This window comes from Psittacula echo (genome assembly GCF_963264785.1).
Source record: "Psittacula echo genome assembly, chromosome: 1".
NCBI lineage: Eukaryota > Metazoa > Chordata > Aves > Psittaciformes > Psittacidae > Psittacula > Psittacula echo.
In genome coordinates this window covers 104975680-105000722 of record NC_137735.1, presented here as the reverse complement: position 1 = coordinate 105000722, position 25043 = coordinate 104975680, and the positions used below count along the sequence as shown (strand labels likewise).

General features: G+C 38.4%; 1 protein-coding gene across 1 annotated transcript; it reads left to right on the top strand.

The window, feature by feature from the left end:
• Nucleotides 1-1139: 1139 nt before the first annotated feature.
• Nucleotides 1140-24474, top strand: LOC308222616 (centrosomal protein of 83 kDa-like; the record flags this gene model as incomplete). The annotated part of the gene is made up of 16 exons (XM_080620884.1): nt 1140-1153; nt 4420-4680; nt 5000-5150; nt 6846-6938; nt 7230-7361; nt 10857-11112; nt 12380-12507; nt 15363-15477; nt 16664-16808; nt 16940-17089; nt 17800-17875; nt 18956-19113; nt 21682-21811; nt 22653-22756; nt 23420-23600; nt 24289-24474. The coding sequence occupies exons 2-16, from the start codon at nt 4532-4534 to the stop codon at nt 24472-24474; spliced, it is 2154 nt and encodes a 717-aa protein (XP_080477010.1). The 5' UTR covers nt 1140-1153; nt 4420-4531.
• Nucleotides 24475-25043: the final 569 nt, after the last annotated feature.

Genomic DNA, 25043 nt, shown 5'->3' with positions numbered 1-25043 from the left:
AAATTAAATTTTAGTTCATTTTGGAAGGTGAGCTTTTAAGTTATTGTAATGTTACCTACTTTAGTATAGGTGTACATTGGTATAGACTGAATACTGTTATTTCACTTCCAGTATTGCAAAGGTTTTGACCGCAACCACAACGTGCCTGTATAACTGTACAGCAACATCCGTCCGCACAGTCAGACTTCAGTGAAGTAGGTACTAAACCCCTGTCATTCATTGTAGCTGTGGAAGTGACTGCAGTATGTTTTGAACACCTTCTTGTTAACTGAGCTTACAGCCACCTCTAGGGGAGCCAACGGTAATTGTCATCTCCAGATCTTGATAAAGCTACTGGCAAACTTAACGCTTGGCTTCTTTACTCATTTTCCTTGGGGATGTGTATGTGTCATCAGTAATACCTACCTTCTAATATACTACTTGAAGACCATTTTAATCATAGAATCATAGAGTAGTTTGGGTTAGAAGAGAATCCTTATTAAAGGATTGTTAATCTTATTAGGAGAGTGTCAATACTCGTCTGGATCAATCTCCCACTTTAGCCAGAAACTTTAAGGAGAAATTGAAGACATGTACGAGAAGATCATGTTTACGGCATCCTAACTGCTCCTACCAGCTGATTTCTGTCAGAAAACAGCAACCACTGCCAGGAACTCCTGGAATGCGTTTGGTTTGTACTTGGTACATAAGCCTGAGCGCTCACCTCGGTATTGGCCACTGGACAACAGCTACTTAGTACAGCTGAATACAAAACATAATGCGTACTTTTTTACCTCAGATACCTATTACCATGAATTGCTGTGAGCTGCAGGTACGGCGTTTTCCCCTCTTTCTGAAGCAGAACTGCAACGACTGGCACACCACTTGGGTGCAGAGGCTTGAAGCTGCTATACACAGCGGCACAAGGCCGGCACTTTAGGCAAACACCCCGCGCTCATTAGAGGGGTGTTGCTCCGGTACACCGGCCCACCAACACCCCTCCTCACCACAACACCGCGGCTACCTTGGCGCCAGGCACCGCCCTGCGCTTGCGGACCCGGGGCGGGGCCAGCCCGCGGGTAACGTTTCCCCGGCAACGCTGTCCCGCCCCCGGCCGGCTCCCAGGATGCTCTTCGACCCGCTGGACCCCGGCGAGTGGAGCGGGCGGCGGGAGGTGAGGCGTTATTTTTAAACTCTTTGGTGTGGCGGCGGCCCCTGCTGTGGATTGAGCGGGCCACGGCGTGAGGGGAGCTCGGGAGGGGTGGGCGGGCTATGGCCTGCCAGACTGGGGCTTCATTCTCGCGGCCTACGAGCTGGGAGGCCCTCCGGCCCTTGCTCCGGCCCTTGCTCCGGCCCTGCTCGCTCGCTCGTCCTCTCGACCCTTAGTTGCGGAGTAGAAGGCTGCAGAGATAGGTAGAGAGATTGTAGGAAGCGATAGTCTTTGTCTTGTGTTCCGTCTGGTGGTAACAGTGTGCTGCCGCCTCTGTTGGCTGGCCGTGGCGTGGTGGGTTTGGGCGTCGCCAAGTACGAGGTCGGGGGTAGGAAGTGCCTGCTCGCTGCCAGGCTTCCAGATGTTTACATTTGCATGCTTTCTTTTACCCCAGCGAACTTCAGCTGTGTGCAGTTTGAGGAGAATGATTATTTTTCTGCACTTCTGGAGATGTGGCACCTGTTAGTGGTGTTCCTCTGACCAAGCTCCTACGTCTATAAATCATAGGAAAATCAATGATAAAAATGTCGTGGTGACATATAACTCGCGTGGCCTCTCACATGCTCTTTGCCCACATACCATCAGATACATATAATCATATATCCAGGAGGTGTAGAATACGTATGCTAACAGGAGACCTCTGCTGTGTCTGAGCATCTCTCTTTTTAACACAAATATGAAAGGGAAGTGATTTTTCAGAAGAGCTTTTTGGTTGTGGAGTATAGAACAGTTTGTATCAAGCAGTCATCTGTAGGCCCAATGAGCAAAGCTTTCTGATGTATGTTTGAAGGTCCCTTGTCAGGAAAAAACAGTGGAAAACATACATGGCATATGTCTAGTAGCTGTTCTTGAGTACAGCTAGATTTACCAAGTTTTGATCCCATGTAACATTTCAGCTTCTTCAGTAACAGCTGTCAGATTGACTTAAGAGTGTATGTGGCTAAAGCAGAAATCCTAATCCTGAGCTAAGATACAACGTTGTTTGTTGTTTTTCTCCTAATAATTAACTGTATCTCTTAGTGTAAGACAAAAATTGAAAGGGTGATTAATGCTGTGTGCCATGTGTAGGGATGGACACTTAAATAATGTACACTTAATTCTTGTCAGAATGTGTACTTTGAACAGTGTTGTGGAGAAAGTGATAGTTTGAATAAGATTTATGTCTTCTGTAATACAGACGTCATACAGATGTTCTTCAAAATTTCTGCACTTCGGCATGTAAAGGTATTAAGTGTTTATTTTCACTGGATTCTCTCTGAGCAGTATCCAGATTATGGAACTTCCTATAATAAAGGTTTTCATGTTTCTCTTTGATATTTTTTCACCTATATATTTTTTTATTTGATTACTTTGGCTGTTGCAAGTTGCTGATGGTGGATTAGTAGAATATGGACTGTTAAAGAAATGAGAAGTATGCTGTCATATTTCTCAAATGATATATTGTTTTGTTTTGGCTTTTATTCACTTGATGTTCATGGGAAGTCTGATCTGTCGTGAGTGTCTTGCATAGTTTTTTAAGGAAGAATTTGTTTCACTTAACTTTGACTGTCTAAAAACTAGGTGTCTAGTTCAAGGCTGTGTTTTTATGAGCTCATGATGGGACAACTGTTTGGTCCTTAAAGGAGAAAGCCTTGTTCCTCCTTCTGCCTATTTTCTTGGCTCTTTGTTCCTTTCTCCTACCTAGTACTAGCTGCCTGCTTTCAGTGATGATGTGGCTTGTTGGATGCTTCCATGACCTAGTGTGACTCGCTGGTGTCATAGAAAAACCGTTGAGTGTTTTCTGCTTGTTTAAGTTTGTTGGCTTCTTGAGTTGATAATTTTGTGGAAGGGTCTGATGAATAATGAATCTCGGAGTGGGAATGAAGACAGGAGGAGCGGAACCTCCCCTTTGAGGTGACAGTGAGCTCTTGTATTAGATTACATTTTCATTAGTGCATTATCTAGTCTTATTGTAGACTCTTAAGCAGGGATGAGAAGGGGTAGCATTTGAAGAGCTCGCATTCATGAGCCTGTGCTGCTTGTGAGTGTCTCACAAGATTTAAAGAGTGGAATGGAAGAAAACATTTTATATTCAAGTGTATATGTAAAGAAGATGATGTATTTTCAGTGATGGTGGAGATCTAACAATTTTCCTGAGTTTTACTTTGTACAGAATTGTACTCTGGAACTTTGAATTGCACTCTGGAACTTTGAATTGCACTCTGGAACTTTGAATTGCACTCTGGAACTTTGAATTGCACTCTGGAACTTTGAATTGCACTCTGGAACTTTGAATTGCACTTTGTACACAGCAACCATGGTGTTCTTAGGCTTCAGTCCAGCTACGCCTAAAGCTAAAATGGCAGAGTTAGTTTCAAAGTTTTTTAATTTCCCTAAAACTCAGTTACAATGCTCACTCTCCTAGATCCTTTAGAAGTGTCAGTAATGATCAGATTAATGTATCTTGCTTCTAATACTGAAAAGAACTAATGAAGCTTGTTAGAATAGTTCCTCATTTCTTGGTATCTGTCGATTTGCGGCTTTCTCACACCAATCTGATATCGTCACATTTAGCAAAACTCTTTCTGGAAAGGTCACAAGAAACCACAAGAAAACAAGGAAGTGACATGTATTAATGACATATTTCAGGACTGAATTTTGGGCTGGTATCTTCCAGACTGTCCGTGAAACCTTAACTCTTCTCCAGGGAGGCTTGATGAGAATTCAACAGTGAGAATGATCTCCTCTTCTTCCAACTGAAATGATGGTATTGAGTAGTACCATCATTTCAGTTGGAAGATGAATGTATTGTATGTGCAAATGAACGTACTGCGTAGTGCAACTTCTTAGGATAGTGTGACAGACTGTGACTTGTAATCAGTAGTAGTAAAAGCACTATATGTCTGATGTCTTTGGCCTTTGCTTGAACTCTGATTAACAAGGCATAATAAGGGCATTACTAGCATCGCAATTTGATTCTCAGTGTACAGCATAAGGAAAAATAATATTCCATGTAATCTGTCAGATAGAAGTGCTTGTGCTTATTTTGTATTGACTTCAATAATATCCATGTTATTCATGCCCCTGGTAGGGCTAGGCAGAATGAGCAGAGTTGCCCTTTCAGTAAAGGTCTCTAACCTGAGTTACAGCAGAGCCAGGAGTCTTCTGTACTTGAAAGCAAAAGTGGCATGTGAAATCTTTGAACAGTGAATGTACTTGACTGCTAATTACATGTCCTTGTATTTCATCAGGTGACTTGATCTTCTGGGATAACAGCAGAAAAAGTGGATGGCATTGTAGATTAGTTATAAGTTAATTTGGATTTTATCTTCTCCATACTCATTGTGAACAGTCAATCATAAAATGGAGGCGTTGGGTAGTCTTCTTCGTCCCATGGCTGGAACTGATGATACCACTGATTCACAAAACTTACAAAAACTTCTGATTGATGAAAGAATGCGATGTGAATCCTATAAAGTAAATTATCAAAATGTGAAGGCAGAAAATCTAAGGTAAACAGGTTTATTAATTTGAGCTGTTAATATGTGGGAGGGATTTGTGCCTGCGTGTGTTAGCTATTTCTGTATTTAAAGACAGAATGTTGTTCATATTAGGGAATAAACAATTCAGAATACCTCAGGACATTGCAGATTATGTTTCTGCAATACTTGTTACACTTGTAAATATGGGATACCTTTTCAGTATATTACAGGAAGAGGATATTAATAGCTTAGTTCTAACTTGCTATGTTTGCTTTTGCATGTGAGTTTTTTGAGCTTTAAGATCTAATTTTAGACAGTAAATGTAAAATAAATGTTTTTTATCTTGCAGATTACAGGAGGAATATACAAAATCACAAGATGAACTGAAGCAATTGTTAGCTGAAAAGCAGACTGTACACGAGAAAATTCAGCAGCTTCTTTCTGAATATCAAGAGGAGTTGCTGGGTAAAACACGAGAGCTGGAAAACCTGAAGATGCAGGTGAGATAATCTACTGTCAGGACCTAATATGGTGTTAGGTCCTGTAATAGAGCCATGTATATATTTCTGTTTATGTAACATGTATATACCTAGCTTGAATATAGTTCAGATGTCTTGAAATCCACCCAACCCAAGTAATGTTTCTTCTTTAGGGTGACTGACTATAGGTTGAAATTTCTGTTTTCTAGTTTAACTGAATCTTCCGTATTCTCTTGTCATGTCAATAGCAAGACTTTTCAGTCTTTGTGCATGCTCCCCTGTTATGGGGAGAATCATCATTTTCTTTATCTTAAAAAAAATGCCAACAAACCAAGAAACACAGAAACAAGCAAAAACCCCTGAATCTTTAAGGTAACTTGGGTGACACTTTCTGTAACTGCTTTTTTCGTTAAACTAATACACAAACATTTCTAAGAACATTTCTAATGTTCTTAAAAAACAAATTCATCATCTAACAAAGGATCCCAGACTCTGACCGAAGGATATATGCCCTGCTACTATAACTAGAATTAATTTTCAGGGACTTCAGGGTACAAGTGGAAGGAAAGTAGAATAAATGGAATATGTCTTGTGAGACCTCACTTGGAATACTGTGTGCAGTTCTGGTGTCCTCAACATAAAAAGGACATGGAACTGTTGGAACAAGTCCAGAGGAGGGCCACGAGGATGATCAGGGGACTGGAGCACCTCCCATATGAAGAGAGGCTGAGAAAGTTGGGGCTGTTCAGCCTGGAGAAGAGAAGGCTGTGTGGAGACCTCATAGCAGCCTTCCAGTATCTGAAGGTGGCCTACAAGGATGCTCGGAATGGACTGTTCATCAGGGACTGTAGTGATAGGACAAGGGGTAACAGGTTCAAACTTAAACAGGGGAAGTTTAGATTGGATATAAGGAAGAAATTCTTTACTGAGAGGGTGGTGAGGCACTGGAATGGGTTGCCCAGGGAGGTTGTGAATGCTCCATCCTCGTCGTTGTTCAAGGCCAGTTGGATGAGGCCTTGGGTGGCATGGTTTAGTGTGAGGTGTCCCTGCCCATGGCAGGGGGGTTGGAACTAGATGATCTTAAGGTCCTTTCCAACCCTAACTATTCTATGATTCTGTGATTCTATGTCACAGGTTGTGGATGAGATTGGGTTTTTTTGTAAGACTTTTTCTTGGTAGATAGTTTGCTGTATTAGCCATACCCAAGAAAAGTTAACAAATTACTATGTAGCATGGAGCTTAAAGCAGGGAATCTTTCCTGATCTTAGTTTCATTTCACTCTAATACATGAGCTCCAACAAATACGTTGTATCTAATGTGTTTTGCAAATAATTGGGTTGGTATTGCTCATTTTGATTCTTTGGGGTTGGTTTACTTACTGTTGAAGTTTTCCCAAGCGCTAATTCTTTATCTTTGATGGGACACCGTACCCCCACCCCTCCAGGACATAAATCTCTTGACAATTCATCTTGACATTTGCATTGCTTCTACCAGTAAATACTGATGTTTTAAATGCTTCTGTTATCTTCCCAAAATATTTTTAGTTTACTAATACATCTTTTTTTCGTCTGTAACTATTACTGAAAAGTCTTTAGAAAAACATAGAATATTAAGCAGGATTCCTAAAATCATATTTGAAATACTTTATTTCTGGCTATTTGTCCTATGACAGTGCAAATAAATTACTAGTTATTTATGATCCTTTTCTGTCTTAAGGTGATAACTCCTCAAAAATTAGAACTGTTAAAAGCACAAATACAGGAGGAATTGGAATCTCCTATGGCAGAACTTCATCGGAAGCTAGAAAATGTAAGTAGTTATGTATTGAAATTATGTTTCTTTTAGAGTAGTGATCACCAGTTCATAGTTGTTCCTCAAACCTTAGGAAATTTAAACTGAAAGGGGAGCAAAGTATAACATTCGTTTTCTGGTACTATTGCTCCAGGCAGTGATTGTTGAAACCCTGGAAGAGGGAGAGGGAGGGATTCAGTTCATCAAATATAACTTTTAAAATCATAGGAACACTGAATGGACGTTTGAAGAAAACAAAGCTGAAAACATAACTGATTAATATTTTTGTGGTTTTTTTGTCTAACTTAGGAAGTGGAAAAATACAGAACAGAATATAACAAACTTCGCTATGAACATGCTTTTCTGAAGTCAGAATTTGAACATCAACAGGAAGAACATTCACGTATTTTAGAAGAGAAGAAAATACAATATGAGGCTGAGGTACATAGAAAGTTGCAGTAGCTTAAAATATATCTGATGACAAAGCTGCTTGAAACCTGTGAAAATGTTGGTACTTGATGGGTTATCAGTAAGATGCCATTTCATAATGTAGTGTTTATTTCTGTTCTCTCAATTCTCAAAACACTTTAATGACTTAGCCTAAAGCTGTCTCTGTGGGTTTGTTCAGTGATGTGTCGCAATATCATTTGTGCCATTGTAAGAATAGACTTGCCTTCTGATAGATGACAGTCAGTAGCCTTGCTTAATGTGTTTTTTTAATTGCATTTGTGATGGAATTTGAGACATCATGCTAATCTGAAATTAATAAATTATCTGGACAACTGATGGAAGTTTAGATTTTAAATTACTTATGTGGCAATTAATCAGGAAGGAGGCACCAGAAGATACTGTTAATAGCAGACAAGGATACATTTTGCAACTGAGTTGGATCACGACAGTGGTAGTCAAAAAGGATATTGAAAAATTTGATAACTTTATTTCAGTTGTGTTAACTCTAGAATAAGCAATTCATGAATTTTCTGTTTCAGGATTGGACTTTCAAAAGTGTAGCTAAATAAATTGCCAGCTTATTTATGTTTTAAATATATGCAGCAGTGTAAATGATGTTGCATATGTCATTAGCATATCCATTAAAGTATTTGTCTGGGAGCATATATCCTAAGATACCAGATTTGAATGTATTAGTCCAGACATGAGACACAAATCAAAGCAATCATCATTTTTAAAATCAATACAAATTTGCAAATGCAGTGCATTAAAAACAGAACAGTTGTCCTTCCTGGAGCTAAACCCACATGCTGCTTTACAGCCTGCCTTTCTTATGGTCTCATTCTAGTCCTGCAGCTGATTAGCACACTTAAAGAGAATGAAACTACCTGAGCCCAGGACAAAATGTGATCGAGTTTTCTCTCTTAGACCCTTTTAAACCTTCCATGCCATTTAGCACAAGGAGGCTACAAAACTTCTCTGGGCAACCTGTTCCAGTGTCTTACCACCCTCACAGTGAAGAATTTCTTCCCAATATCTAGTCTAAATTTACCTTCTTTCTGTTTAAAGCCATTCCTCCTAGTTCCATCACTTCATGCTCTTATAAAGGCTGCTACAAGGTCTCCCCAGAACCTTTTCTTTTCCAGGCTGAACAAGCTCAGTTTTCTCAGTCTGTCTTCATATGAGATGTGCAACAGCCATTGGATCATCTTTGTGACCCTTCTCTGGACTCAGTCCAACAGGTCTCCATACTTCTTATGTCAGGGGCCACAGAGCTGAACATAATACTGCAGATGGGGTCTCACAAGAGTGGAATAGAGGGCCAGGATCACCTCCTTCGACCCGCTGGTCACACTTCTTTTGATGCAGCCCAGGACATAGTTGGCTTTCTGGGCTGTGAGCTCACACTGCAGGCACATGTTGAGCTTCTCAACATGAATAAGGGTTCAGACTTGAACAGAGGAAGTTCAGGTCAGATATAAGGAAGAAATTCTTTACTATGAGGGTGGTGAGGCACTGGAACAGGTTGTCCAAAGAAGTTGTGAATGCTCCATCCCTGGTAGTCTTCAAGGCCAGGTTGGATGAGGCCTTGGGTGACATGGTCTAGTGTGTGGTGTCCCTGCCCATGGCAGGGGGTTGGAACTAGATGATCTTAAGGTCCTTTCCAACCCTAACTATTCTACGATTCTATGACTCTTGTCTACCAACACCCCGAAGTCTTTCTTCTCAGGGCTGCTCTCAATTCATTCTGTGCCCAGACTGGGTTTGTGGTTGCGTTTGCCCCAACCCAAATGCAGGACCTTGCACTTGGTCTTGTTGAAGTTCATAAGGTTTGTACTGGCCTACGTTTCAATCCTGTGAAGATTCTTCTGATGACATCCCTTCTCTCCAGTGTGTTGACTTCTAAAAGCACTACTGCAGATCAAAGTTTGGACTAGTCTCCAAATATCAAGAGAACTCTTTTCATACCTTGCTTTCTTGCTCTTTTGCCCCCAGTATTGCATTCAGTCCACATAACTCATTTTGAAACACTAGAATGTATTCATACTATGTTTGCTAGCTACAGTCTCAAGATGAGTTTCTACAGTATCGTACTACCTTGTACCAGAAAGGCTATCTACTTATTTATTTATCTTTGTCTGGCAGGGCCCAATCATGAGTTCAACTGTCTTGAGTTACTAGCAGATATGAGTTCCGCTGTGGCTATAGAATTGTGGAATTGTAGTCTGGGTCAGAAAAGACCTCTTTCTAGTCCAACCTCCTGTTTAAAATACTGAAGTGTAATGAGATCGGGTTGCCCAGGGTCATGTGCAGTTGGGTTTTGAACATTTTCAAGGATGGAGATTCCACAACCTTTCTGGGAAAACTATCCCAGAAAGTTAAACATTTTTAATAGAAAAGCTATTTAACCATTTTCAGGGTAAATGTTTTTCCTAATATCTAATGGACATTTCACACCTTCCAGCTTGTATCTGTTGCCTCTCTTCCCATCACAATGCATCTCCTTCTCTGAGCTCGGAATAGCAGTTCTGCTTCTCAGGACATTGGCCATTTCCCTCCAATTTGGTGTCACCCACAGGCTTGCTGAAAATGTACTCCATCCTGTCATCCAGGTCACTAAAGAGGACAACAGTCAGTATTAGACCCTGTGCTGATCCGAGAAAGACCCGACTAGTTACAGGCAGTCAGATGGGCTTTGCACCACTGATCATCACTCTTTGAGCCTGGCAGCCCAGTCTTTTTTCACCCACTTTTTCATTCACTTTTCCAGCACATATCTCGGTGAGAGAGAAGGTTATGTGAGACTGTATCAAAGGCCTTGTTAAAATCAAGGTATATCATATCCACTTGTCTCTGCTTTGTCTGCAGTGCCAGTCACCTCTTTCTAGAAAGCAGAGTAGTAGGTCAAGCATGATTTGCCCTTGGTAAACCCTGCTTTCCATCACCTTGTCTTTCATGTGTTTAGAAATGGCTTTTAAGTGGTTTTGCCCTTTCACAGGGACTGATGTGAAGCTGACTGTCCTATAGTTATCTGGATCCTTCTTGATCTTTTTGCTCTTCTTGATGATGGGTGTGCTGTTTGCCTCTTTCCAGTCATCAGAGATCTCTGGTGGCTGTGTCTTTTCAAAAATCAGCCTTGCAATGATACCAGTGAGCTCCTTCAAATTGCTTGGATCCACTTGTGTGTGTCCAGTGGATTAAATGATCCCTAACATTTTCTTCTTCTACGCTGGGTACTGCTTTGCTACCACAAACTGCTAGGGGGCTCAAGGGACATCTGAGGCCTTGGGACAAGCCTTATCAGTGAAAACTGAAGCAAAAAAGTAATCTGTTGATTTTCCTACTCTTAAGATTGAAATGTGAATGTAATTTCCTAATACTTTAAAAGCACACTGCTGCTTTACTCAGTTGTCAACTGCTGTATTTGTTACTGCCTGACATCTAACCAATGTAAAAGCTTTTCTTTTTCTGATTAACAACTATCAGGTGGCAAGGCTGAATAAAGATAAAGAAGAACTCCATAATCAGCTGCTTAGTATTGATCCCACGAGGGACAGTAAATGCATGAAGGCACTCTCTAGAGAAAAGGCACAACTGATTCAGAAAATAAAAGGCTTAGAAGCAGAAGTAGAAGAGCTAAGAGCAGAAAGAGATAATTGCAGTGTGCAAGCAGAAAGTGTTCAAAGAGTACAAGTCCGGCAGTTAGCTGAGATGCAGGCTATGGCAAGATCTTTGGAGGTGAGTGGATTTTGTGCGTGTTTCTTTTTCAGATTTTGCCTTCTTGCAGAGTATGGTGACAGTAACACTTGGCCTGATAGAACTGTCACTGAAGTCATGATAATTTTGCCATTGAGTTCACTGTTTGAAATTGTACATTTCAGATTTAAAAACAATCTGTAAGTACATTGGGAGTCCTTTGCTGCCAATTCAACTTTGGAAGGGTAAAGAGCTCAACTGAGAGATTCCATTGAATGATCTCCTTTCTAAACATGCAAGTGATATCCATGTTTACAGTCAGTAAGATGGTCATGGCAGCACTTGTCACTTGGCAACAGAAACTGATGACAATATGTTAATCTGCTACAGTAATTTTTTTATTCTTTCTAAAAATGTTATATGGTGCTCCCCTACTTCTTTAATCCTTTCCTCATGTGTCATCTTTTTTGCCTACCTTTGTCTTTCCTTTTGGCAACACATTGCTGCAGTTGTTTAGCTCTTGGCTGTTTCTTTCCTTTAAAAAAACTGTTGTTAATTCTATCCTGTTGTATGTTTCCCAGAGTTTCACTTTATTCCTCATCTATGGTGTTCAGTCTTCCTGTCAATTCTTACTATCTCTCTAAATACTGAGTCTTTCCGTGTGGATTTCTTGCACAGTTGCAGCATACAGATAGATGGTTTATGTTTCTTTTACTCTTTTCAGTGCTGTATACCTTTGTTACAAAATACTCTGATCACAACTTAAAAAGTGCTGTAATATTAAGTTAAAAAATAAAAAGATCTGCTATAAATAGGTCAGTTTGGAAAAAGGAAGGTGAAATTGTAGGTTAGATTACCTTTTTGATACTTAGAAACACTCAGGGCCTTAAGTCTCTAATACAGTAATTACATTTTATTTCCTCTCCATTAATTCTTCAGTTAGTCTAAGTGCATAGGCCAACATATGACATCTTTTTGAGCACCACTTAAAGTCATACTGGTGTTTACAGACGAGTAATTTATTAGTAGGAATACCTGCTGCCTCCTGACCAAATCAGATTACTTCTGCCTCTTGTGAGGTAGGACTGAAAATGTGTGTGATTCTGTCCAGGAAGTGTTAGTAAAACCAGTTGTGCCTTTTGAGTAAAATTCAGGACCCTTGTTATTTTGGAACATATTTTAAACAAAGATAAATATTTATGTGTTATATAATATAAAGGGTCAGTATTATCTGAAAGCTCAGATCAATTGAACCATTCAAGTGAATAGCAAGAGACAAAAAATCTTACCAATACCTCTGTTATTCAAGACAGAAAAGAAGTCTGCTGAACTACAGATTGATCGAATTGAGAAAGAGCTGCAGATGAGTCATGAACAAAACTTTCTCTTAACTACTAAACTTCACAAATCGGAGCGAGAAATCAATTCCTTAGTTACCAAAGTAAGTACTTTTATGGTATTTGAAATCTACTTTTCATATCCTGTTATGTTTAAGTTTTTCTTTTTATATTTTACATTAAAAATAAAGTAATAATGTTTTCTGCTGTGACGTAAAATAGACTTGGAATTTTTTCCCCTGTTTCAGTTGGAAGACATAGAATATGTAACTTTACAGGAAAAACATCATCCCTAGAAGTGTCTCTAAAGATTGAAGTTATGTTGTTCTTATTTTATTTTCTAGATCTTTTTTTCTAAAGAGAATAGGGCTTGAAGAGGTGTCTTTAAGGTCCCATCAAAACCAAACCATTCTATGATTCTATCTTAGTTGTTGGGTTGACACCATATCTTAGAGGTTTTATTCTATGCTTGGGTTTTGTTGGGGTTTTTTTGTTGAGTTGTTTTTTGTTGGTTGGTTTGGGAGGGATTTTTTTTTTTGTTTTGGGGTTTTTCAAGATCTTAGAGAAATTTCTAGAAAAATACTGTAGAAAAAAAAGGGTCAGAAGCTTCAAGTTCAAGGAAAACCTGAGAGTGCTTAAGAAACTTGATATTGCTGTTTAGAATTTCAGCATAATTAGGTTAGTATGGATGCCAGATTCAGAGTGTTATCTAGTTGCAGTGATTCCTCAGCTACACAGCTTAAAAAGGACGGATCCTTTATGCAATTTCATATGTGATTATTTGAATAAACAAGAAAAATTGAAACACTAGTGAACTGTTTTTCCTTTAAGTGTTGCAGAATGCTTACATTGCTTTATGTAAATTTGAGTCAGGATATTAGTCCTAATGAAATAGTTACTTGGGTAAATAGTAGCTTTCTACTTTTATACTTTTATTTATTTTACTTTTATTCTACATTCTACCCTTTCTCCAGAGAACACTGGGAGATAAATTTTTATCACATCTCTCAGTTCCTGGTAGCAAATTTAATCCCCTGTTTTCTTACCTTCTTGGAGAGACTTTAGTTAGTTATGAAGTAACTGTAAAGCCAGGCACTTTGGTCTTGTATATGTGTCTGAATTCAGATATATTTTACATTCCAAAATGACGAAGCCATGGGCTTTGTATGAGTACAGAAGTTAGTATTGTCATACCTCTAAAAGATACAATACAGGAAGAAAACTTTTAACTTCTACCATAGTTGTTCTTTAACAATCTCAGGTTTAATTCAAAACAGGCTTTCAAGTTCACATTTATGACTATGAGGGATTTCATTTTGGTCCTTAATCCAAAAAAGTTTTAATTTACCATAAGAACAGGCTATGCCTCTACCATTATTTAAAGCCACTTTATACAATGTGCCATACTTGTCTCACAGGAGTAATAAATAGGAGAGGAAAACTTATGCTAAACATTTTTTAATCAATTGTCTATCAGAATATATGGATCATTTAAAGTCATCAAGTGGTGATTTGTATCAAGTGGTGTTTTCTGCTCACTTCCAGAAAAGAAGTAGAGAAATGTAAAATGTTGAGTGGTGTTTCTTGAAGGGAAGAAAATATATACAAATTTCTATACTGACCTCCACCCCCTTCAGCGCCCACTCAAAATTATTCTTGAGTGCATTTGTCTTCCAGACATTGTGCCTTAAAAAAAACACCTTAAATCTTTGCAAGTTGCCCTGAAATGTTCACAACTTAGTATTTAAGCAATCAAATCCACCATGTAGTTACTTAATAAGCTAGTATGTCATTCTTTAACCTTTTGCCACTGTATATGCTAGCAGGTTGTAATTACATTTGTCATTGTGAATAGATTTTCATTATAAGTGCTTTCCTCTAGATACTTAATTCTCATTGACCGTGTAATTACTGCGTACAAATGCCTAAACTATAGAAAGTTTCCATGCAAGCAGTAATTTTCTTTGATTTGATATTCTTAAAACTTCTGCTTTTATGGGGTCATTTTCTATGTGTTTCACAGTTGTAGAGAAGTATTTGATTTGAAATGCACTTTAAAAAATATAAAGACCTGGATTTTGAGAAAGTAGCGTGACACCCCAGGAGGCCAGAGTGGCTATAAGTAGTTACCAATTGAAATTAGTTGGGGGAGCAATCAATAATATGGTTTTGCATATCACTGTTTGGTTTTACTCAAGGAGGTTATATTTAAGTTTGTGTAAGTTTGAGGGATCTATAGTCAGAAGCGAAGAATGTGTAAACTGACATGCTAATGCTTGAGTTAGCAAGGCATCAGGATCTTACGCGGTTTGGATCAGTGTCATATCAAGATATTGCCAATGAGTAGTCTTTTCAGAAATACCCAAATATTCAGAGGCTGGCTTGCAGAGTGTATAGTATTTACTCAGAAACCAAGTTTTCACAGGCAGTCCTGCGCCTCTGTGCATATATCACCAAGATTTTGTGAAACAGTAACTTTTCTACATTGTAGCTTGTAATAACTGACTGGTTAAAGATGAAATATGTGTCAGTAGTTGGACAACTTGGCTCCTGGAATGGATGTTGTGTTTGAGCAGTTTAATTTTTTTAATCTGAGAATATAGAAAATAGCATTTCAAGATGACTTAACATTCAGTAATCTTCAGTGTGTGACTTGAGGAGTTAATAAAAACCTGTAACAGCACTTACTATAATTTGGGGAATCAAATCATGTCAACAGCTTTAGTGTTACAATATCTATATCATCACAATTAAAACTCATCTCACTATTAAAAATTACCTACAGGAGTGGATATTCAGGATTGCCTTTAGGAAAGCAGTAGATGAAAAAAAACTTAAGATATGTTTAAAATAAGCTTAGTCCATGATTATCTGGGAGATTTGCTTGAAAAATTACAGTAAAGCTGTGAATATGTATATATATTTATTTTAGTTATTTTTTCTCCCCCATAATTCATAGGTAGAAGAACTTAAACATTCACATAAATTGGAAGTAACAAATGTCAAACTGGAGGCAGCAAGAACAAAGAGTGAAATAGAAAAAGAGAGAAACAGGATTCAAAGTGAAATGGATGGTAAAACATGCAATTATTTTCTAATTATTTCTTTTGTAACTTCTAGGTAGAATACTACAATTATTTTCCTCCAAACATTCCCCAGCAACCTTCGTCTTCTACTTCTGGTCTATATAACCAGGAGTCATTGTTGCACATGTTGGCTTATTTGCCAGTGAACACAGGTGCCTTGGTCACCAGTTTTTAATTTGCATCTTATGTCCCAGCCTATAGATTCATCATTTTAGAATTGCCCCATTTGGTAATATGAGTAAATTAAAATATGAGATTTGTTGTAGCCAGGTTACTACAGTTTCACTGGTAACCAGTTACTGTTTCCCATAAACTTTTCCATAAAAGGAAAACTTTCTTGCTTGACCTTTTTGTAGCTATTGTGGAACACTTTTAATCTATCCAGACACAACTGCTTAACAGAAATTGCTGTAGAGTTTAAATCTATAATGATCATAGAATCATAGAATAGTTAGGGTTGGAAAGGACCTTAAGATCATCTAGTTCCAACCCCCCTGCCATGGGCAGGGAAGCCACACACTAAACCATGTCACCCAAGACTCTGTCCAGCCTGGCCTTGAAGACTGCTGGGGATGGAGCATTATCTTCACAGTAAAGAACTTTTTCCTTATATCTAACCTAAACTTACCCTGTTAAAGTTTGAACTCATTACCCCTTGTCCTATCACTTCAGTCCCTGATGGAGAGTCTCTCTCCAGTACCTTTGTAGGCCACCTTCAGATACTGGAAGGCTGCTATGAGGTCTCCACGCAGCCTTCTCTTCTCCAGGCTCAACAGCCCCAACTTTCTCAGCCTATCTTCATACAGGAGGTGCTCTAGCCCCCTGATCATCCTCGTGGCCCTCCTCTGGACTTGCTCCAACAGTTCCATGTCCTTCTTATGGTGAGGACACCAGAACTCTACATAGTACTCCAAATGTGTTAAAATAATAAACCCTCATAGGCAGAGATTCCAGTGCATTGGTTACTCTTCAAAAATTTTCTAAATGTTGCCAGTATACTAAGAAAGCCTATGTCTTTCTGTTTTTATTGGATTTTTCCTCTGTTCTTTCATTCTGTCATGTGAATTGTGATTTTTAGTTCCCTTTTATCAATTTATGAAACTATTTTTATCCTGAACTTCATCAGGTTGATATTCATAATGACATTTTAACCTTTTCTGATTGTATAATGCAGGATTGCTGTCAGACATGGAAATTCTTAAGGCAGCTGTTGAACATCATAAGGAGCTTTTAGTAGAAAAGGATCGGGAGCTAATTCGTAAAGTACAAGCTGCCAAAGAGGAAGTTTCTGAAAAAATTGCAGTCTTACAGGATGAAAAGTATGTTTGTTGATTTACTGGTCACCTTCTAACAGAAGAGTGTTTTGAGTAACTTCTTAAAATGTCGTTCTTGGCAACTAAACACTTTGTCATTTTGTCATGATTCTTGTGTGTGTTGAATGATGTCTCAGGTTAGAATTTGAGGACAAATTAGCTGATCTAGAGAAGATGAAACTGGAACAAGATACTTTGAGACAATCTGAAAAGGATCAGTATGAAGAGAAACTACGTGTGTTACAGGTGGCTGAAGAATCTAGCAGAAAGGAACTTCAGCGTTTGCGGTAGAGTGGCTTTTCTAACTTTTAACACAAATTTCTTAAGTTTCCCCCCTTATTTCTGTATAGGAGTCAGTATAAAGGTTTGCTACTCATAGATACACAAATGTTCATTACGTTAAATTAAACAACATTATATTTTGCATTGTGTAAAAAGGGGCAGAATTAAAAAATGCTTTGTTTTTAAAAAAAAAAAACAAACCAACGAACCCCAAACATTTTTCATCCAAGCCTTTAATGATTATAATTTACTGAACATTTTTAAGACATAATTTTGCAATATTCATGTTGGATAAAATTGGGTCCATGTAATGCTGGGGCTATGCCAGCAGCCAAGAGTAAACCATTTATCTTTCCACAATGGCGCCATATCAGCAATTGGCAAATTTGGGATCCTAATATGATACCTCTTTGAGTTCATTATTATAGTTCTTGGTGACGTCATTATGCTACAGTATTTTTATGAAGGTCAATGTGACAAAATGAGCAAAAGCCGTACTCCAAAAAGCAAACAAAGAAATGTATTTCTTTCTCCTGTATGAATTCTAATAATCAATCAAAATAATCAATCAAAATACATTTTAAATCATTGCTTAGTTACATATTTAACAGCCTTTCAAATTATGGAACATGTTCTATTGTCAGGCTGATTTGTCCTAACTTCTAACATCTATATTTTCATGAGATAAAAATAAGGATGTCTTGTACAATTTTAGATTAAAAATTCAACAGCAAGCTATTCAGACAGAGGAGTTGGAAGAAAAGAAACGTGAAAGCGCTGATCTGAAACAAGTAAGGTCTTACCACATTGTAGTGTTTGCTAGAGAAAAAGAGTCTTTTCTGCAGTCACCATGCCCAGCATGTGAAGATTAGATTGAATTTTTAAGGTGTTTTTTTTTTTTTCTGAGGGACAAAACACGTAAAAGAGATACTTAAAACAAAAGTGTTCAGAAATCAGTCATGCTTTCCTAGACCTTTATAAATGAATTACACCTTTTTGCTTGATTTGTTTTGTGAGTACCAAGGATTTCAAAGCTGAATGTTTATAGACAGGTATATTGAATACGGTTATGGACTATTTAACTGGAGATTCAGTTTCCATGGAGACTTATAAATTGTTTCTAGGTAATGCTTTGAATTTACACTGCATCTCTCATCTGAGGTTCTTCAAGTGCTTAACAGATGAATGCATAAACTAGTGTAGAGAGGTATATTTCTATTGCAAAGTGAATTGATCACAGTGTTGAAAATAAAACCTAATTCTTTTAACTCCTGCTCACCCATGATGTTATTTAATAGGTAAGAACATAGCTGTGCATCAAAGTATTCTGCAAGCTGTGTTCACTTGAAGTTCCAGGCAAATTTTTTCCTCCACAAATCAGAAATTAGAGTATGAGTATCCATATGGGGAGAGGCAAAGGAAAGGGAAATTACACTTTCTACATCCTGACTGCAGAGGTTGGACTTTTCAGGCTCTATACTTGTTTTTGTGAACAGCCAAGGCTGGCTGTAACAGAGATACAAGAGTCTTCATAGCTCCAAAGCACTGCCACTAAATGTGTGGTATCTAGTTCTGTCTAGACCTGGGGCTTAATGTTGGATTTCTGAAGTTCTGGGGGACACATCAATGACTGAAGACTCCTGCCTCTCTTTCTCATTTTAACTACAAGAGAAAACCTTCTTTGTCTAGTAGTGATATACTGTAATGCTTTTGGAGAAGCTGTTGAGTAAGGAGATAAGGAACAAATAAGAAAGGCTTATGAAAAGCTAATGCAGTCATTTGGTGTCTGTGTTTTGATTTATCTCAGTATCTCAATTGTTAGTTATTTGCATACCTTCTCAAATGGAAAAAAAATCTCTTATTTTTTGTAGCAAATTCATGACATGCAACTCCAGATTGCCTCACTTTCTCAATCAGAAAAGAATTTGCTGGAGTCTAATCAGAAGCTGCAGGAAACTATAGAGATATTGAAACAAGAATGTCAACATGCAAGGAATCAGGCCGAAAAAGCTCAACTAGAAGCAGAGAAGTAATATTTTGTTTTCTTCCTTTTGGCTTTACTTTTCCTTTTCATACTGCTTGTGTTCCTTTCACATGGATTATCTAGCTATGGATTGTAGATTTTTAATAAAGCCACAAGTTAAAAATGAACAGAAAATAGCAGGCAATTGTAATAAACGGCTGTACATTCTGATATGCAGTATGTGTAATAGCTTGGCTTCTGGTAGCTTCAAAAATCATAGAAACATATAATGGTTATGGTTGGAAAGGAGCTTAAGATCATGGAGTTCCAACCCCTCTGCCATAGAATCCACTTCTGCAAGCCCCTGTGGAAGTAATAACAAAATAGGAGTGTGTTTCCATTTATGTCTATACAATTAATTATTGAATAGTGAAATACACTATTCGGATAAAATGAAATTCTATTTCTACTGAAATGAATGTCAAACTTACGTTAGTTTAAGTGGATCTAGAGTTTCACACGCAGTTCTTTTAAGAATGTTTAAGCATTAAGGGTGAATAAAGCATTTAAGCATTTATGCTTTAATAGGTTTCAGGAACCCAGTCTGTATGTGTGTGTATTTATATAGCCAAATACATGTCTAGCTTTTATTGGATTATTGTGTGGTGGGTTTTTAAAAAAGTCAGCATCCCAGTTAAATAGAAAACTTCCAAAAGATATAATGGGACATTTTTTGTTTTAACTTCTCTTTTTGCTACAAATTGATACTATAATTGCTTTGCTGTCTTTAGTTTAAGTATTGCTTTTCAGTTTAACATTTGAAGAAATTACTGCATTGGGACTGCAGGCTATGTTCAGTTGTTAGTAGGATGTTAAATACTTTGGATGCTTACTTTAGGAAGGTGTATTCCCACTTTGAGTGAGATTTTCACTGTTAATTGAGTGAGACTAACAATATCATTTAGATATTTATGGGCCATAGACCAGTCAGGAGTAGGTTTTCCAAGGAAGGCAGTGGAAGGAGTTTGGCAGTCCTCAGAGATTCTTGTATAAGTAGGCAGATAATGGAGATGCACCAAGGCTGATACTGCAGAAATGAAGCCGCTTTGCAGGCTACCTGTAAGTCCTCCAGGTATGTCCTGCTGTTAGCCTGGGAGCCGTGGGACATATTTCCATTCTTTTTCTGACTCTCTGGTGATAGGACTTCCTTCCTCAGCTCAGTAATTCTTACAAACTTGAACTCCAAGAGTTAAGTGGCACCAAAGCAACTTGGCTTAAAGAGGAAGTGAAATAAAGACCAAAAGATAAGAAAGCCTAAGATAGTTTCAGATAAATAAAATAATGCCAGAGGAGCTGTAAGCAGGTAAAGCAGCTGCCTGACTGTGTCAGTCTTAGGCTTGGAAATGAAAATGTGAAATAAGAAAAAATGCTGAAGGCAAACAGATTGGTACAGATCAGAGATTAGCTCAATCAGGCACTTGTGAAGCATTTCAGGAACAGTGATAGTAGCATTTAGAAAAACAAAACAACCCAACTTGTGGCATTTAACCACTGTCTCCACTGAAATTCTTTTACTGTTGAGCAATGCTTTTTGACAAAGCTCTTTTGCTCCTGGGTAGTAGATAGTTATTTACAGTTAACAGCAAGGTACAAACCACACTGGGTCTACTGAAGGAACTGTGACAGGTACCAGGTGGGTCAGAATCCAAGTCCTAAGAATGAATGATGAATGATCCTTTAGCTATGGGGAAGGGAAAGGCTGTCTGCTGAGAAATTGATGGAGATTCATTCAGAGTCCCTGTAGGGAAACTGCACTGGCCCAAGACTGGAGTAGTAAGGATTCACTGATACTAAACCTTGGACTACATTTCTTAAAAACTGCTGCACAGAATCTCACCTTTTTTTTTTTTTTTTTTTTTTTATCTATCATATAGTTAAATATGCTGTTAGTTTACTTTGACCCACAATGCAGATAACCCGAACACAGCAGCGGAGAGAAACTGGCTCATTTCCTATCCACTGCTACAGAACACAGCCTAATTTTAGTGTATTTTAACCATGCAAAGGCCTAACCAAATAACATATGCTGCTAGTGGTGTGTTTTCATCTGGAATGTTGTCTAAGAACCATATTGCTGTGAGCTTCCTGCTGTGTTGGTGTTTGTTCTGGTTGCGAGCACATACAGTCAAGCCTGTACTTCTCTGTTTCAAAGGCACAGTAGTCTGCACAGGGCAGCAACACATTGTTTTACATCTTATCTCCCGAACAGAGAAGGATGTTTGGCATTGGTGTCTGCACTTATGTTCCGGTGGGATTGTTTGATCCAAATTCAGGAATTTTCTGTTGTCAGTCTGGCAGCATGCCGAACCAACAAGCAGCCAACTGTTAACTTGCTTCTTGGAATCACTTTTCAAAATTTGCCTTGTGGTTGGACAAAACCTAAGATGATGTTAATGCATCGGTTTGAATGTCAATAGTCACTATTATATTGTTACCACTATCAAATTTAAATCAGATCCTTCAAGTATATAAAGATAGGAAAAGATGCATCTATTTTAAGAGCTTTAAGGCATTAATCAAATGCACTGCTCTGTCTACATAAACTCTTAATCTTTTAACTTGATTTTTCGAAAGGACTTTCGAATACAAACGAATGGAATGGCTGGAGGAGAAGCACCTGCTTACTCAGCGCACGACAGAGAAAGAAGAGAAATACAACCAAATGAAGAACAAGCTATGTCGAGCTGCTGTTGCTCAGAAAAAGGCAGGTTGACTCTTCCTTCATCAATGCTCTAGCATGTGAAAAGTTCAACTTTACTTTGGCCAGCTAAAATTGTTTTAATATTAAGAGTTTTATTTGCAGTCTATTGTATATAATAATGAAATACATCAGGCTCTTCAAGATTAGCATAGAAATTGGTTCAAGTGATACGCAAAAGAATATTACAGCCAACAACTTTATTATAATGCCATCAAGATGTTGTGACGCTCTTTTTTGTGTGCATGTGTGTGTAGGGTTATTTAAAAGGTGGACTCCTTGAACAGCAAGGATGATATTTTGATACTAGACAAAACTACTTTTTCTTGATGGACTATGAAAATTGTATTACTCCTAAGCTTGCTTTTTATGAAATAACTTGAAAGGAAAAGCTGATTAATTGTTTATAAAAGCTCAAGATTAATTGACAATTTTATATGTTGGACATAAACAGGTTATGGAACCTGCCAGTGGCTTTTAAGCTTGCAAACAGTTAAGGTCAACAAGAGGTAAAAAGGAGGAGGATACATTGTTTTGGTCATGTTTATACTTATTCATATGTGGTCATTTAGAGAATGAATTTTATAATCCTCAAATATAGTTAGTGCTTGTTAATACAGCTGGTCATTGACCAATGAGTGACTGACAGCTATGGATCATTTTCCATCTCTTCTGTTTCCCATCACAGGATTCAGAACTTTCAAACAGCCCAGCACCCCTTCTTAAGGGAGGAAAATCCTAAAACCAGTCACAGCTTGAAATGATGTACAGTGTAGGTGTAATTTTTGCAGGACCTGTATCAATGTATCAAGGCATTACTTAACTGTTTCAAATATCTGTTTGACAGAGAAAGACTCTCAATGATAATAAGCAAAGGAGGATGAGAGAGAAGCTAGAACTTTTGGAAGCCAAGATAGAAGAACTAGAAAAAGAAAATCAGGTGCTAAATAGGTAATAACCTTTGCTTTTCCTTTGCTTGAAAAATTATATATGCTCAAGGGCTGAGTTATAAATATAAAGTATTTCTGAAGACACATGACACTTGGTTTAGTAACTGGAATACAGTCTAATGGCATTTTAAGCACTAGAATTCTTAGAATGGAGTCCATTATGATAGGTGTCTGTGAGTTTGTAAGCCAGCTGCAGGACTGTCTCTTCAGAAAGAGAGGAAAATGATCTGATAGATGCAGTTACAGGAATCCCTTCAAAAGAAGGAAGTGAAAAGACTTCAGAACTGCAAGAGAAACAGACTTAGCATCCTCTTTGAAATACAAACTCCTTTTATTTTTTTTCTCTTCATTGAGCACCTCTGGAGGGCTTGATTCAATAATTAATGTAATGTGGCTCCTGTGGCTCACTACTGTGAATGCTATTAAAAGCTTAATTTATTCCGTGTAAATTCTAATCTGTAATCTGCAGATAGCTGTAAAATATGTAGAGGGACTTTTAGATAGACATTTGGGTAGAAGAATATACACAGATTTTCCACCTTCCAGTTCTAGTATGTAATTTTGCTTCATAGGGATAGTGAAGAGTCAGAGTACTTGTGGAGAGGTGTGTTGCTCTTTTGGGCTAATAAAGATTTTGAACACTAAGAAATCTCTTCTTCCCTAGGCAGAATTTTTCCTCTGAAGAATATGCACGCCTCCAGAAGAGACTAAAGGACTTGCAACGTAGGCACAATGAATTCCGGAGTCTAATTTTGAATCCTAGCATACCGTCCCTCAATCCAGTTGGTACAATGTTGTCGTCTGCCTTGCCTCCTGGGCCTGAAGTGTCCTTCTCCCTTTTTCAGGTGGGGATGTATTACAAGCTGTGAAAATAATACAACAAAAGAGGGTATTTGAACAGTCCTTTATTTCCGATCTTTGTCTTTAGGAAGAAACATTTGATCTTTGAACAGAGGGAGAAACTTTGAGGAACACTTCAAGCGACGTTCCCTTCCTCGCAGTAGGGAGGGAGTTTTTGAAAGATAAATGATATGTTACAGAACATAAGAGATGGGCAGTTTTAACCTGGTTCTCCATACCTGTTTCTGCTCCTGAGAGGCTTCAAATGGATCCTCTTCAGCAAGAAATACCACAATGGTGTTCTCACACCACAGTTTCATTCTTAAAAAGCAGCATTGCTGCTCTTGACACATTGTGTGGTTAAAAAAGTTTTACTTAAGAGCTTCTGAGGGTGCAGACTGTGGCTGAGGCTGACCAGGGTGATTGTACAGACTTTCGGTAAGTGAGACCTCAGGTCTGTGTCCTCTTCCTCTGAGAGAAGGAAGGCCTGCATACACATTTCTTGCTGATGCTGTTCATCATGAATATCAGAAAGGTGCCCACAAAACATTGAATTTAACAAATAAGGATATTTTGGATTCCACAATTTTTATTTCAAAATCATTAATGAAAAAAAATAAAATTATTGCTCATTTTGGTCCCTTGTAAGTATGCAAAATGTAATAGAGCTACTTTCTTGTTGTTAATTTCAAGGAGGAACAGCATCAAAGAGAGCTTTCCCTGCTTCGCAAGCGGTTGGAAGAACTAGAAACCACACAGAGAAAACAGCTGCAAGATCTTGGACCATCCAGAGAGCGAGTACTGGTGGGCACACACAGGAACTTGCCTACAAACAAGGTCACTGGAGAAGGCAATGCCCAGAGTGAGGACTACAAATAAAAGCAGCAAACTCTCTGTGCTGTTAGTGGTCAGTAGCTTATCCTTTGTACGTGCTTTTCCTAAGTAACAAGTCTCTTCTCTCAAGTAACAAGTGATAGGAAAAGAGGTGATGGCCTCAAGCTGCACCAGTGAAGTTTTAAATTGGATATTAGGAACAATTTCTTCCCTGAAAGGGTCATCAGGTATTGGAACAGGGTTCCCAGGGAAGTGGTGGAGTCACCGTCCTGGGAGTGTGAAAAAATGTGTGAATGAAGCCCTTAGTGGCATGGTTTAGTGGTGGCAATGGTCGGACTCCGTGACCTTAAAGGTCTTTTCCAACCTAGTTGATTCTGTGATTAGAAGTAATGGCAGCTATTTCAACCCTCCCCTGCAGGATTAATTTGGGAAAAATAAGGCTCTGGGCTGGAGCTGGCTTTGCCCAAGCTAAGACTCACTGTGATTTACCAGCATGCAATGGGGGCCAAGAACTGGCTTGTGGCAGCCTTGCATGTTAGGCCCTGACCCTGACACCAACCCCGACTGTGTGGTTTTCAGTAGGACATCAGCTGATGTTGGAGGGCAGTTTATAT